Below are 14,031 nucleotides of genomic sequence, written 5' to 3'. Positions count from 1 at the left end.
CCCTGAACATCCTCGCAGGCACTCATACCCGCTTGTAACACTGCTGCCTCTTGTGGAACTCCAGGCCAGGCTGCCCAAGGGGAGCCGTGCACGCCTGCGACAGGCAGGTGGCAGCCTGCTGACAGTTCCCAGAACTGGCAGTGCAGTGCTCAGGCAGAAGGAGACAAAGGAGGCAGCCAGGGACACAGCCCTCACACCCATCTCCAGCAGGGCAAAAGGCTCCCTGGCCGACTTCTCTGGCCACCCAGCGCACAGCCAGACACAGGGCAGCATCTGTGTCGGCACACATTGATGCCGAGCAGCGCTGCTTTTCTCCTGCTTGATGACACCGATCCCCATTTCTACCTCGCCCTCTCCATCCAGCACTTCTCAGGACATTCAGCTCTACCTCCTTCCTCCCGGGGCTTTCTGCCCACATGGTCAGCCTGTCTTTCTTACCTGAGAGAAGGCCACGCGGCTGAAGCCACCACCCATGACACTGGTTGTATTTTGTATGGAGAAGGGGAAGGCGGCCCACTGGGAATGGTAGAAAGATTGTCAACGGTGTCCCACAGGGAACGGCTGTCCGTACCACATAATCGATCAGCCATGGATTGTAGCGGCGATCGCCCAACAGGATAGCTCCTCCTCTTCTTGACTTCTCCGTGTCTTTTCAGGTCGTAACTACCCACTTGCCGTCCCCACAAATTGGAAACAAAGCGGCAGGGAAAACTCAGAGCAAATGCCAGCGATTCCAAAGAGAGAGGCCTGTCTCTCTAGACCAGCTGGCAGACATCTTCACAGATCTCTCCCCCATGAGCAGTCGTTTGCGCTGGGGTGGACTTTGCTCACCAAGTGGTCCCACTGACTGTACCATGGGGTGCCCGCAGAGCCCCCGTCCCCCCCCAAATCCCAAGGAAGCACGAGATGAGTTGCACCACCTCGCACCTCCAGAGCAGCCAGTCATTCACCACAGAAGCCACCTACACTGTGATCAAGACAATCGCACATACTGCCTGCAAATTGCTTGTTTCCTCAGAGTAATTCCACATATGGCTGTTGCACATGGGCATTGTGTCCCGAAAAGCCAAGCGGTCCCTGTGGATGGAGAACAACTCATGAAAGGCACCCATCAAAAGAGCTCTGTACCTTGCCTTGCCTTGCCTTGCTGTGCCGTGCCGTGCCTTGCCTCTCCTTCCATTTTCTCCTCTGCCTCTTTCCCATCCAGTGTGTGGATCCTTATCCACTGTCGTTGCAAGCCCTCCTTCTCCGTCCCACCTCCCCTCCTCTAGAAAGAAACTTGCCCCAGTTGGATGCTCCCAGTCCTTCCACCATCCTTGCACATCCTGGAGAATACCACTCTGTTTCCCACTTTCTTACCGCTTCCCTCGCCTTCTGTTTCTTCGGGCTCTAGAGCAGTGGCTTGAGGAGAGGCAGCACCAGCACTGTTGAAGACGGACACTCCTCTGTCCCGGGAGAGGCTGGTAGTGAGGCGGGTGAAGATCCGGGACCATGGCCCGAAGAACAGCACAACCACAGTGAAGTGGCAAGTGCCTTGCGTCTCTCTTCTCCTGTCTGCCGCCCTGGTGGAGAGCTGAACCACTGAGTCCCAGGAGCCCAGCAAGGCCAGGCTGCACACCAGGGCATTGGTGCCACCTTTGGAGACAAGGAGCACACCAGCCCAGCAGCTCTCGGCACAGGCCAGCATGGGCGGTACCTCACAGAAGAAGCAGTCCAGGTCATTGGGGCTGCGGCTGGGCAAACACAGGGTGAGCGCCACTGGCGCCAACAAGGGGAGAGTGGCCCCAGCCCTCAGGCCTGCCACCGCAATGGCACAGACCTTCCCTCGCATGACACCGGGGACCCCTGGGGCTGGCACATGGCCACAGATCGGTCGCAGGCCACGACTGCGAGCAGGAAGAGCTGGGCCACGCAGCTGCCAAAGCAGCTTGTCCTCTCCACAGGTAGGAAGTGCAGTGGCATCTTGAGCATCGTGACCAATGAGTGGCCGATTGCCGAGGCCCAGAATCCTAGAACCGTTGAGGTTGGAAGGTGGCTCTGGAGATGGTCAGGTGCAACTCTCCTGCTCAGAGCAGGCTCAACGAGAGCAGGTTGATCAGGACACTGCCCCGTGTGCTCCTGAATATCCCCAAGAATGGAGCTTGCACAGGCTGCCTGGGCAGTATCTCCTGGGCTTGGCCACCCTCCCAGTAAAAGAGTTTTTCCTCAGGCCCATGTGGAATTCCCTTGCACGCAGCTCCAGTATGCACACAAGGGCAATTAAGCAAGCACCCCTGCCTACACGTGAGCAAGCGTGGACTTGCCCGGGGACAGACGGGGAAGCCCCTTGGCAGGGCAGGGCAGGGCAGAGCAGGGCTGGAGCACCCCGGGGCAGGACAAGGCTCCAGGCACACTCATGGTGTTGGTGTTGGTGTTGGTGTTGGTGTTGGTGTTGGTGTTGGTGTTGGTGTTGGTGTTGGTAAGGGACCCCCAGAGAGAGTGGGGGAGGCCCAAGAGGTGCACAAAGGCCTCCCCAGAGCAGCAAGAGGAGGAAGAGAGTCAAAGGCTGCAGCGCTGACTACCCGCCTGCGGAGGCAATGGCCAGTGACCATCAGAGAGGTCTCGGAGGGTGGGAGAAAGGGGAATGCGGCACCTGGTCCCGCTCGGGAGCCCTTTGGCATCCAGGCGGGGACTGCAGGGCTGGGAGCAGCAGAGCCCTTCCTGCCAATGGGGCTGCAAAGAAGCCCACGCGAGTGCCCCAGGCCAATGTCCCCAGCCTGCACGCGACCCCTCCGGCCCTTCGCACTCATCTTCTGCAGGCACCGATGCGCTCCTGTCCCAGCAATCCTTGGGCCTCCCACCCCAGCGCTGAAAAGGAGCCTTCAAAGGGGAGCGGGTACAGCCAAACAAGGAAATGAAAAGGCAGCCGTGCAGGAAACCAAAACGCAGCCCGTATCATTAGCTGGGATGTTTTGCATTTCAGATGAGCTTCTCAGAAAATTATTACTTCCACAGAGGCTTCCCCTGGACCTGGGGCAGTGCAGGACCACTATAAAAGCCACCCCAGCTCTTCACTCTCTCATCCGCTTCGCTCCCCTTCTTCTCCTTCGGAAGCAAGTGAGTTGGAAGCCCTGTCCTAGACCGGGGCTTGGGGCTGCTGCTCCTGGGAGGGGAAGCGGGGAGAAGGTCTGGCGTGGACAGGGCCTGGGTCTGGGCCGAGGGGACTCTTGGGCTCTTGTCTAGGAAAGAGCTTTCCTGTGCCTGGCTCTCTTTGCACGGCGCGCGGGGGGACAGGCAAAGAGGCGCGCGGGGGGACAGGCAAAGAGGCGCGTGGGCCTCCCTGCAGAGCCTCCAGCTCCCCTCCCAGCACGTGCCTTGGCTCCCTCGTGGTGGGCGCACAGGCTGCTCCTCACACGCCCCCGTGCTCCTCCCTGCCCTCTCTCCCAGGTGCACCTCCAGCCCCAAGACATGTCCTGCTACAACCCGTGCCTGCCATGCCAGCCCTGCTGCCCGACCCCGCTGGCCAACAGCTGCAATGAGCCCTGTGTCAGGCAGTGCCAGAACTCCACCGTCGTCATCGAGCCCTCTCCTGTGGTGGTGACCCTGCCCGGACCCATCCTCAGCTCCTTCCCGCAGAACACCGTTGTGGGATCCTCCACCTCCGCTGCTGTTGGCAGCATCCTCAGCTCTCAGGGAGTGCCCATCACCTCTGGGTGCTGTGACCTCTCTGGCATTTCCAGCCGCTACTGCGGGAGAACATGCCTCCCCTGCTAAAGCTGCCGCAGGTGGCCCCACAGGAGGACCCCCAGGAACCCAGAAGACGGTAATGGACTGAGCACGGAGATCCTGGCCATGGCTTTCAAAGGGGCTGAGCATCCACGGCTCCAGCCGCAAAGGAAGGCAGGAAGAGGCGCGCCTGGGCTCTCTGAAAACATGGCCCTTCTCTAGCTTGCCTGTTTCTCAGTCTCTTTTCTCTCTCTCTTCTCTCTGTTGTCTTCTGCTCCCCTGGGCTCTGAGCACCTGCTAAGCCCCACGCGAGGAAGGACCTGCTGCCCCTTTCCCTCTCGGGGGCAGGCAGGCAGGCAGGCAGGCAGGCAGGCAGGCAGGCAGGCAGGCGCCCAGTGCGAACTCCACCCTGGCCAAGGGGCAAAGACTCCTAGCTCCCCCTGGTGCTCCCTGCACCTTGGCCCCCCACTCAGAGGACCTCCTTCCCCTCTTTCGACTCATTAAAGTTCTGCTGCATCCCAGCCTGGGCCTCTGCGTGGTCCTTCTCTCTCCGGACGCTCTCCCTGGCTTCCAGAGAGAAAGGTGTCGCTCTGGGGAGATCTTGCAGGCACAAAGGAGAGCCATTGGCATTCCCGCAGGAAGCGGAGGGTGAGACCCAGGCAATGGGCTCCTTTCAAGACACTGTCCCTTGCAGCTGAGGGAGATGCCCCCGGCCGCTGCAGGGCCAGCAGCCGTCAGGGCCTGCCTTGCTGCATCCCTGCACGCAAATGCCCTCCTCAGCCTTTGAGCACGCCCTGCAGATGACGGGGAGCCCAAGCACTGCCCGAGCGAGGAGTCCATCTCCCCGGCCGCACTGGCGGGTGGTGGCGGCACTGGGCACTGGTTCTGCAACCAGCAGCACCTGTGAGCCCTCCCTGGCTGGCACCTCTTGCTTCAGGAGGGCCCCTCTCCCTGCGGCAGGTGTGGTGGTGGCGGTGGTGGTGGTTGTGTGACAGGTTGCGCCTCACGTGCCCCTCTGCTCCTCCCTGCCATCTCTCCCCGGTGCACCTCTGGCCACAAGACAGCTCCAGCTACAACCTCTCTCTCCCTCAGGCGAGGAAGAGAGGTGGGCTCTTCCTCGCCCACCTGCCTTTGTGGCTTCCAACTGCAAGCCGGTGCTTCTCCAGCATTTCAGCTCTCCTTGCGTTGACTTAGCCTTCCTTGTAGGGCTTGCAGGGATCTTCTCTATCCCCAGTCAGGCTGCCAGCACTCCCTCCAGCACAGCTAGAAGAGGCGGAGTTTCCAAGTGCAGATGTGGTCTGTTTCCTGACAGCTCACTCTCTGTCTCTCTAGGCACGCATGTAGAAACAGCACATAGGAGGCTTTGCGCTACCTGCAAAAGGGATGTGTAGAGTCCTGCTCCCCCTTTCACGCCCGTTGCTCACAACACGTCATGCTCCCATCCTTTGCCACGCGCCATCTGCAGCCTCCCCTCTCCCAACACGATAGCTCCCAGTTTTGCCAAAGGGCCAGGACTCCCCTCTTCCCCCTCCAGCGCTGACACTCCCACTGGCCCACCGCCCTGCTCCTCCCCAGCCTGACACCCGTGTCTCACCAGCCTCCGCCAGTCCCGCCAAGGCTGCCGGGCAAACCTGGACCGCGTCACGCTCCCCACTCAGCAAGGTGCCCAGGGAGCTCCAGGAAGTGGGAGCTGAAGCTTGCCAGCTCCTGTCTTCTCCTCCCTCTACCAGCTCAAAGCCACCTCCAAACCTCAGCCCAAAGGGCGGAGCAAAACACTCCGAGGGCTGCCTGGGATCTCACACCTCTGCCCCAGGGAGCTTTTCTACTCACATTGCCTAGTGGTTAAAGCACTTGCTCGGCCAGACTAAGGGAGTCAAGCGGCCAGCGGTGCTGGGCCCCGGGCTCCCCAGGGCCAGGACCAGGTTTTCCAGCGCTGGGAGCTTCCAACTGGTGCAGCCAGGCCACAGCTCGACCTTTCAAAATCCTCTCGGTCACAAGGGCCCTGAACATCCTCGCAGGCACTCATACCCGCTTGTAACACTGCTGCCTCTTGTGAAACTCCAGGCCAGGCTGCCCAAGGGGAGCCGTGCACGCCTGCGACAGGCAGGTGGCAGCCTGCTGACAGTTCCCAGAACTGGCAGTGCAGTGCTCAGGCAGAAGGAGACAAAGGAGGCAGCCAGGGACACAGCCCTCACACCCATCTCCAGCAGGGCAAAAGGCTCCCTGGCCGACTTCTCTGGCCACCCAGCGCACAGCCAGACACAGGGCAGCATCTGTGTCGGCACACATTGATGCCGAGCAGCGCTGCTTTTCTCCTGCTTGATGACACCGATCCCCATTTCTGCCTCGCCCTCTCCATCCAGCACTTCTCAGGACATTCAGCTCTACCTCCTTCCTCCCGGGGCTTTCTGCCCACATGGTCAGCCTGTCTTTCTTACCTGAGAGAAGGCCACGCGGCTGAAGCCACCACCCATGACACTGGTTGTATTTTGTATGGAGAAGGGGAAGGCGGCCCACTGGGAATGGTAGAAAGATTGTCAACGGTGTCCCACAGGGAACGGCTGTCCGTACCACATAATCGATCAGCCATGGATTGTAGCGGCGATCGCCCAACAGGATAGCTCCTCCTCTTCTTGACTTCTCCGTGTCTTTTCAGGTCGTAACTACCCACTTGCCGTCCCCGCAAACTGGAAACAAAGCGGCAGGGAAAACTCAGAGCAAATGCCAGCGATTCCAAAGAGAGAGGCCTGTCTCTCTAGACCAGCTGGCAGACATCTTCACAGATCTCTCCCCCCATGAGCAGTCGTTTGCGCTGGGGTGGACTTTGCTCACCAAGTGGTCCCACTGACTGTACCATGGGGTGCCCGCAGAGCCCCCGTCCCCCCCCCCCCCAAATCCCAAGGAAGCACGAGATGAGTTGCACCACCTCGCACCTCCAGAGCAGCCAGTCATTCACCACAGAAGCCACCTACACTGTCATCAAGACAATCGCACATACTGCCTGCAAATTGCTTGTTTCCTCAGAGTAATTCCACATATGGCTGTTGCACATGGGCATTGTGTCCCGAAAAGCCAAGCGGTCCCTGTGGATGGAGAACAACTCATGAAAGGCACCCATCAAAAGAGCTCTGTACCTTGCCTTGCCTTGCCTTGCCGTGCCTTGCCGTGCCTTGCCTCTCCTTCCATTTTCTCCTCTGCCTCTTTCCCATCCAGTGTGTGGATCCTTATCCACTGTCGTTGCAAGCCCTCCTTCTCCGTCCCACCTCCCCTCCTCTAGAAAGAAACTTGCCCCAGTTGGATGCTCCCAGTCCTTCCACCATCCTTGCACATCCTGGAGAATACCACTCTGTTTCCCACTTTCTTACCGCTTCCCTCGCCTTCTGTTTCTTCGGGCTCTAGAGCAGTGGCTTGAGGAGAGGCAGCACCAGCACTGTTGAAGACGGACACTCCTCTGTCCCGGGAGAGGCTGGTAGTGAGGCGGGTGAAGATCCGGGACCATGGCCCGAAGAACAGCACAACCACAGTGAAGTGGCAAGTGCCTTGCGTCTCTCTTCTCCTGTCTGCCGCCCTGGTGGAGAGCTGAACCACTGAGTCCCAGGAGCCCAGCAAGGCCAGGCTGCACACCAGGGCATTGGTGCCACCTTTGGAGACAAGGAGCACACCAGCCCAGCAGCTCTCGGCACAGGCCAGCATGGGCGGTACCTCACAGAAGAAGCAGTCCAGGTCATTGGGGCTGCGGCTGGGCAAACACAGGGTGAGCGCCACTGGCGCCAACAAGGGGAGAGTGGCCCCAGCCCTCAGGCCTGCCACCGCAATGGCACAGACCTTCCCTCGCATGACACCGGGGACCCCTGGGGCTGGCACATGGCCACAGATCGGTCGCAGGCCACGACTGCGAGCAGGAAGAGCTGGGCCACGCAGCTGCCAAAGCAGCTTGTCCTCTCCACAGGTAGGAAGTGCAGTGGCATCTTGAGCATCGTGACCAATGAGTGGCCGATTGCCGAGGCCCAGAATCCTAGAACCGTTGAGGTTGGAAGGTGGCTCTGGAGATGGTCAGGTGCAACTCTCCTGCTCAGAGCAGGCTCAACGAGAGCAGGTTGATCAGGACACTGCCCCGTGTGCTCCTGAATATCCCCAAGAATGGAGCTTGCACAGGCTGCCTGGGCAGTATCTCCTGGGCTTGGCCACCCTCCCAGTAAAAGAGTTTTTCCTCAGGCCCATGTGGAATTCCCTTGCACGCAGCTCCAGTATGCACACAAGGGCAATTAAGCAAGCACCCCTGCCTACACGTGAGCAAGCGTGGACTTGCCCGGGGACAGACGGGGAAGCCCCTTGGCAGGGCAGGGCAGGGCAGAGCAGGGCTGGAGCACCCCGGGGCAGGACAAGGCTCCAGGCACACTCATGGTGTTGGTGTTGGTGTTGGTGTTGGTGTTGGTAAGGGACCCCCAGAGAGAGTGGGGGAGGCCCAAGAGGTGCACAAAGGCCTCCCCAGAGCAGCAGGAGGAGGAAGAGAGTCAAAGGCTGCAGCGCTGACTACCCGCCTGCGGAGGCAATGGCCAGTGACCATCAGAGAGGTCTCGGAGGGTGGGAGAAAGGGGAATGCGGCACCTGGTCCCGCTCGGGAGCCCTTTGGCATCCAGGCGGGGACTGCAGGGCTGGGAGCAGCAGAGCCCTTCCTGCCAATGGGGCTGCAAAGAAGCCCACGCGAGTGCCCCAGGCCAATGTCCCCAGCCTGCACGCGACCCCTCCGGCCCTTCGCACTCATCTTCTGCAGGCACCGATGCGCTCCTGTCCCAGCAATCCTTGGGCCTCCCACCCCAGCGCTGAAAAGGAGCCTTCAAAGGGGAGCGGGTACAGCCAAACAAGGAAATGAAAAGGCAGCCGTGCAGGAAACCAAAACGCAGCCCGTATCATTAGCTGGGATGTTTTGCATTTCAGATGAGCTTCTCAGAAAATTATTACTTCCACAGAGGCTTCCCCTGGACCTGGGGCAGTGCAGGACCACTATAAAAGCCACCCCAGCTCTTCACTCTCTCATCCGCTTCGCTCCCCTTCTTCTCCTTCGGAAGCAAGTGAGTTGGAAGCCCTGTCCTAGACCGGGGCTTGGGGCTGCTGCTCCTGGGAGGGGAAGCGGGGAGAAGGTCTGGCGTGGACAGGGCCTGGGTCTGGGCCGAGGGGACTCTTGGGCTCTTGTCTAGGAAAGAGCTTTCCTGTGCCTGGCTCTCTTTGCACGGCGCGCGGGGGGACAGGCAAAGAGGCGCGCGGGGGGACAGGCAAAGAGGCGCGTGGGCCTCCCTGCAGAGCCTCCAGCTCCCCTCCCAGCACGTGCCTTGGCTCCCTCGTGGTGGGCGCACAGGCTGCTCCTCACACGCCCCCGTGCTCCTCCCTGCCCTCTCTCCCAGGTGCACCTCCAGCCCCAAGACATGTCCTGCTACAACCCGTGCCTGCCATGCCAGCCCTGCTGCCCGACCCCGCTGGCCAACAGCTGCAATGAGCCCTGTGTCAGGCAGTGCCAGAACTCCACCGTCGTCATCGAGCCCTCTCCCGTGGTGGTGACCCTGCCCGGACCCATCCTCAGCTCCTTCCCGCAGAACACCGTTGTGGGATCCTCCACCTCCGCTGCTGTTGGCAGCATCCTCAGCTCTCAGGGAGTGCCCATCACCTCTGGGTGCTGTGACCTCTCTGGCATTTCCAGCCGCTACTGCGGGAGAACATGCCTCCCCTGCTAAAGCTGCCGCAGGCGGCCCCACAGGAGGACCCCCAGGAACCCAGAAGACGGTAATGGACTGAGCACGGAGATCCTGGCCATGGCTTTCAAAGGGGCTGAGCATCCACGGCTCCAGCCGCAAAGGAAGGCAGGAAGAGGCGCGCCTGGGCTCTCTGAAAACATGGCCCTTCTCTAGCTTGCCTGTTTCTCAGTCTCTTTTCTCTCTCTCTTCTCTCTGTTGTCTTCTGCTCCCCTGGGCTCTGAGCACCTGCTAAGCCCCACGCGAGGAAGGACCTGCTGCCCCTTTCCCTCTCGGGGGCAGGCAGGCAGGCAGGCAGGCAGGCAGGCAGGCAGGCAGGCGCCCAGTGCGAACTCCACCCTGGCCAAGGGGCAAAGACTCCTAGCTCCCCCTGGTGCTCCCTGCACCTTGGCCCCCCACTCAGAGGACCTCCTTCCCCTCTTTCGACTCATTAAAGTTCTGCTGCATCCCAGCCTGGGCCTCTGCGTGGTCCTTCTCTCTCCGGACGCTCTCCCTGGCTTCCAGAGAGAAAGGTGTCGCTCTGGGGAGATCTTGCAGGCACAAAGGAGAGCCATTGGCATTCCCGCAGGAAGCGGAGGGTGAGACCCAGGCAATGGGCTCCTTTCAAGACACTGTCCCTTGCAGCTGAGGGAGATGCCCCCGGCCGCTGCAGGGCCAGCAGCCGTCAGGGCCTGCCTTGCTGCATCCCTGCACGCAAATGCCCTCCTCAGCCTTTGAGCACGCCCTGCAGATGACGGGGAGCCCAAGCACTGCCCGAGCGAGGAGTCCATCTCCCCGGCCGCACTGGCGGGTGGTGGCGGCACTGGGCACTGGTTCTGCAACCAGCAGCACCTGTGAGCCCTCCCTGGCTGGCACCTCTTGCTTCAGGAGGGCCCCTCTCCCTGCGGCAGGTGTGGTGGTGGCGGTGGTGGTGGTTGTGTGACAGGTTGCGCCTCACGTGCCCCTCTGCTCCTCCCTGCCATCTCTCCCCGGTGCACCTCTGGCCACAAGACAGCTCCAGCTACAACCTCTCTCTCCCTCAGGCGAGGAAGAGAGGTGGGCTCTTCCTCGCCCACCTGCCTTTGTGGCTTCCAACTGCAAGCCGGTGCTTCTCCAGCATTTCAGCTCTCCTTGCGTTGACTTAGCCTTCCTTGTAGGGCTTGCAGGGATCTTCTCTATCCCCAGTCAGGCTGCCAGCACTCCCTCCAGCACAGCTAGAAGAGGCGGAGTTTCCAAGTGCAGATGTGGTCTGTTTCCTGACAGCTCACTCTCTGTCTCTCTAGGCACGCATGTAGAAACAGCACATAGGAGGCTTTGCGCTACCTGCAAAAGGGATGTGTAGAGTCCTGCTCCCCCTTTCACGCCCGTTGCTCACAACACGTCATGCTCCCATCCTTTGCCACGCGCCATCTGCAGCCTCCCCTCTCCCAACACGATAGCTCCCAGTTTTGCCAAAGGGCCAGGACTCCCCTCTTCCCCCTCCAGCGCTGACACTCCCACTGGCCCACCGCCCTGCTCCTCCCCAGCCTGACACCCGTGTCTCACCAGCCTCCGCCAGTCCCGCCAAGGCTGCCGGGCAAACCTGGACCGCGTCACGCTCCCCACTCAGCAAGGTGCCCAGGGAGCTCCAGGAAGTGGGAGCTGAAGCTTGCCAGCTCCTGTCTTCTCCTCCCTCTACCAGCTCAAAGCCACCTCCAAACCTCAGCCCAAAGGGTGGAGCAAAACACTCCGAGGGCTGCCTGGGATCTCACACCTCTGCCCCAGGGAGCTTTTCTACTCACATTGCCTAGTGGTTAAAGCACTTGCTCGGCCAGACTAAGGGAGTCAAGCGGCCAGCGGTGCTGGGCCCCGGGCTCCCCAGGGCCAGGACCAGGTTTTCCAGCGCTGGGAGCTTCCAACTGGTGCAGCCAGGCCACAGCTCGACCTTTCAAAATCCTCTCGGTCACAAGGGCCCTGAACATCCTCGCAGGCACTCATACCCGCTTGTAACACTGCTGCCTCTTGTGAAACTCCAGGCCAGGCTGCCCAAGGGGAGCCGTGCACGCCTGCGACAGGCAGGTGGCAGCCTGCTGACAGTTCCCAGAACTGGCAGTGCAGTGCTCAGGCAGAAGGAGACAAAGGAGGCAGCCAGGGACACAGCCCTCACACCCATCTCCAGCAGGGCAAAAGGCTCCCTGGCCGACTTCTCTGGCCACCCAGCGCACAGCCAGACACAGGGCAGCATCTGTGTCGGCACACATTGATGCCGAGCAGCGCTGCTTTTCTCCTGCTTGATGACACCGATCCCCATTTCTGCCTCGCCCTCTCCATCCAGCACTTCTCAGGACATTCAGCTCTACCTCCTTCCTCCCGGGGCTTTCTGCCCACATGGTCAGCCTGTCTTTCTTACCTGAGAGAAGGCCACGCGGCTGAAGCCACCACCCATGACACTGGTTGTATTTTGTATGGAGAAGGGGAAGGCGGCCCACTGGGAATGGTAGAAAGATTGTCAACGGTGTCCCACAGGGAACGGCTGTCCGTACCACATAATCGATCAGCCATGGATTGTAGCGGCGATCGCCCAACAGGATAGCTCCTCCTCTTCTTGACTTCTCCGTGTCTTTTCAGGTCGTAACTACCCACTTGCCGTCCCCGCAAACTGGAAACAAAGCGGCAGGGAAAACTCAGAGCAAATGCCAGCGATTCCAAAGAGAGAGGCCTGTCTCTCTAGACCAGCTGGCAGACATCTTCACAGATCTCTCCCCCCATGAGCAGTCGTTTGCGCTGGGGTGGACTTTGCTCACCAAGTGGTCCCACTGACTGTACCATGGGGTGCCCGCAGAGCCCCCGTCCCCCCCCCCCCCAAATCCCAAGGAAGCACGAGATGAGTTGCACCACCTCGCACCTCCAGAGCAGCCAGTCATTCACCACAGAAGCCACCTACACTGTCATCAAGACAATCGCACATACTGCCTGCAAATTGCTTGTTTCCTCAGAGTAATTCCACATATGGCTGTTGCACATGGGCATTGTGTCCCGAAAAGCCAAGCGGTCCCTGTGGATGGAGAACAACTCATGAAAGGCACCCATCAAAAGAGCTCTGTACCTTGCCTTGCCTTGCCTTGCCGTGCCTTGCCGTGCCTTGCCTCTCCTTCCATTTTCTCCTCTGCCTCTTTCCCATCCAGTGTGTGGATCCTTATCCACTGTCGTTGCAAGCCCTCCTTCTCCGTCCCACCTCCCCTCCTCTAGAAAGAAACTTGCCCCAGTTGGATGCTCCCAGTCCTTCCACCATCCTTGCACATCCTGGAGAATACCACTCTGTTTCCCACTTTCTTACCGCTTCCCTCACCTTCTGTTTCTTCGGGCTCTAGAGCAGTGGCTTGAGGAGAGGCAGCACCAGCACTGTTGAAGACGGACACTCCTCTGTCCCGGGAGAGGCTGGTAGTGAGGCGGGTGAAGATCCGGGACCATGGCCCGAAGAACAGCACAACCACAGTGAAGTGGCAAGTGCCTTGCGTCTCTCTTCTCCTGTCTGCCGCCCTGGTGGAGAGCTGAACCACTGAGTCCCAGGAGCCCAGCAAGGCCAGGCTGCACACCAGGGCATTGGTGCCACCTTTGGAGACAAGGAGCACACCAGCCCAGCAGCTCTCGGCACAGGCCAGCATGGGCGGTACCTCACAGAAGAAGCAGTCCAGGTCATTGGGGCTGCGGCTGGGCAAACACAGGGTGAGCGCCACTGGCGCCAACAAGGGGAGAGTGGCCCCAGCCCTCAGGCCTGCCACCGCAATGGCACAGACCTTCCCTCGCATGACACCGGGGACCCCTGGGGCTGGCACATGGCCACAGATCGGTCGCAGGCCACGACTGCGAGCAGGAAGAGCTGGGCCACGCAGCTGCCAAAGCAGCTTGTCCTCTCCACAGGTAGGAAGTGCAGTGGCATCTTGAGCATCGTGACCAATGAGTGGCCGATTGCCGAGGCCCAGAATCCTAGAACCGTTGAGGTTGGAAGGTGGCTCTGGAGATGGTCAGGTGCAACTCTCCTGCTCAGAGCAGGCTCAACGAGAGCAGGTTGATCAGGACACTGCCCCGTGTGCTCCTGAATATCCCCAAGAATGGAGCTTGCACAGGCTGCCTGGGCAGTATCTCCTGGGCTTGGCCACCCTCCCAGTAAAAGAGTTTTTCCTCAGGCCCATGTGGAATTCCCTTGCACGCAGCTCCAGTATGCACACAAGGGCAATTAAGCAAGCACCCCTGCCTACACGTGAGCAAGCGTGGACTTGCCCGGGGACAGACGGGGAAGCCCCTTGGCAGGGCAGGGCAGGGCAGAGCAGGGCTGGAGCACCCCGGGGCAGGACAAGGCTCCAGGCACACTCATGGTGTTGGTGTTGGTGTTGGTGTTGGTGTTGGTAAGGGACCCCCAGAGAGAGTGGGGGAGGCCCAAGAGGTGCACAAAGGCCTCCCCAGAGCAGCAGGAGGAGGAAGAGAGTCAAAGGCTGCAGCGCTGACTACCCGCCTGCGGAGGCAATGGCCAGTGACCATCAGAGAGGTCTCGGAGGGTGGGAGAAAGGGGAATGCGGCACCTGGTCCCGCTCGGGAGCCCTTTGGCATCCAGGCGGGGACT

General features: G+C 60.5%; 3 protein-coding genes and 1 pseudogene across 3 annotated transcripts; 2 read left to right on the top strand and 2 right to left on the bottom strand.

Annotated features, from left to right (window-relative positions):
* The first annotated feature begins 3,447 nt into the window (after positions 1-3,447).
* Positions 3,448-3,753, top strand: LOC148052713 (feather keratin Cos2-3 pseudogene; annotated as a pseudogene).
* Positions 3,754-6,357: 2,604 nt separating this feature from the next.
* Positions 6,358-7,682, bottom strand: LOC148052712 (olfactory receptor 4E2-like). Its single transcript, XM_087778641.1, has 3 exons — positions 7,531-7,682; positions 7,071-7,444; positions 6,358-6,392 (listed from the first exon to the last, which is right to left on the bottom strand). Exons 1-3 carry the CDS (start codon positions 7,680-7,682, stop codon positions 6,358-6,360), a joined length of 561 nt encoding a protein of 186 aa, XP_087634767.1.
* Positions 7,683-8,492: 810 nt separating this feature from the next.
* Positions 8,493-9,632, top strand: LOC148052711 (feather keratin Cos2-3-like). The gene is made up of 2 exons (XM_087778698.1): positions 8,493-8,777; positions 9,108-9,632. Exons 1-2 carry the CDS (start codon positions 8,628-8,630, stop codon positions 9,432-9,434), a joined length of 477 nt encoding a protein of 158 aa, XP_087634824.1. The 5' UTR covers positions 8,493-8,627; the 3' UTR covers positions 9,435-9,632.
* A 2,402-nt stretch (positions 9,633-12,034) lies between these two features.
* LOC148052710 (olfactory receptor 4E2-like) lies at positions 12,035-13,359 on the bottom strand. Its single transcript, XM_087778640.1, has 3 exons — positions 13,208-13,359; positions 12,760-13,121; positions 12,035-12,069 (listed from the first exon to the last, which is right to left on the bottom strand). Exons 1-3 carry the CDS (start codon positions 13,357-13,359, stop codon positions 12,035-12,037), a joined length of 549 nt encoding a protein of 182 aa, XP_087634766.1.
* Between the last annotated feature and the right edge of the window lie 672 nt (positions 13,360-14,031).

The sequence above is a fragment of the Nipponia nippon genome, unplaced genomic scaffold, assembly GCF_047370975.1.
Source record: "Nipponia nippon isolate SJK-2023a ecotype South Korea unplaced genomic scaffold, ASM4737097v1 scaffold_45, whole genome shotgun sequence".
NCBI classification, from domain to species: Eukaryota; Metazoa; Chordata; class Aves; order Pelecaniformes; family Threskiornithidae; genus Nipponia; species Nipponia nippon.
Note: the sequence above shows the minus strand (reverse complement) of the source record. Positions and strands in the feature narration are given on the sequence as shown.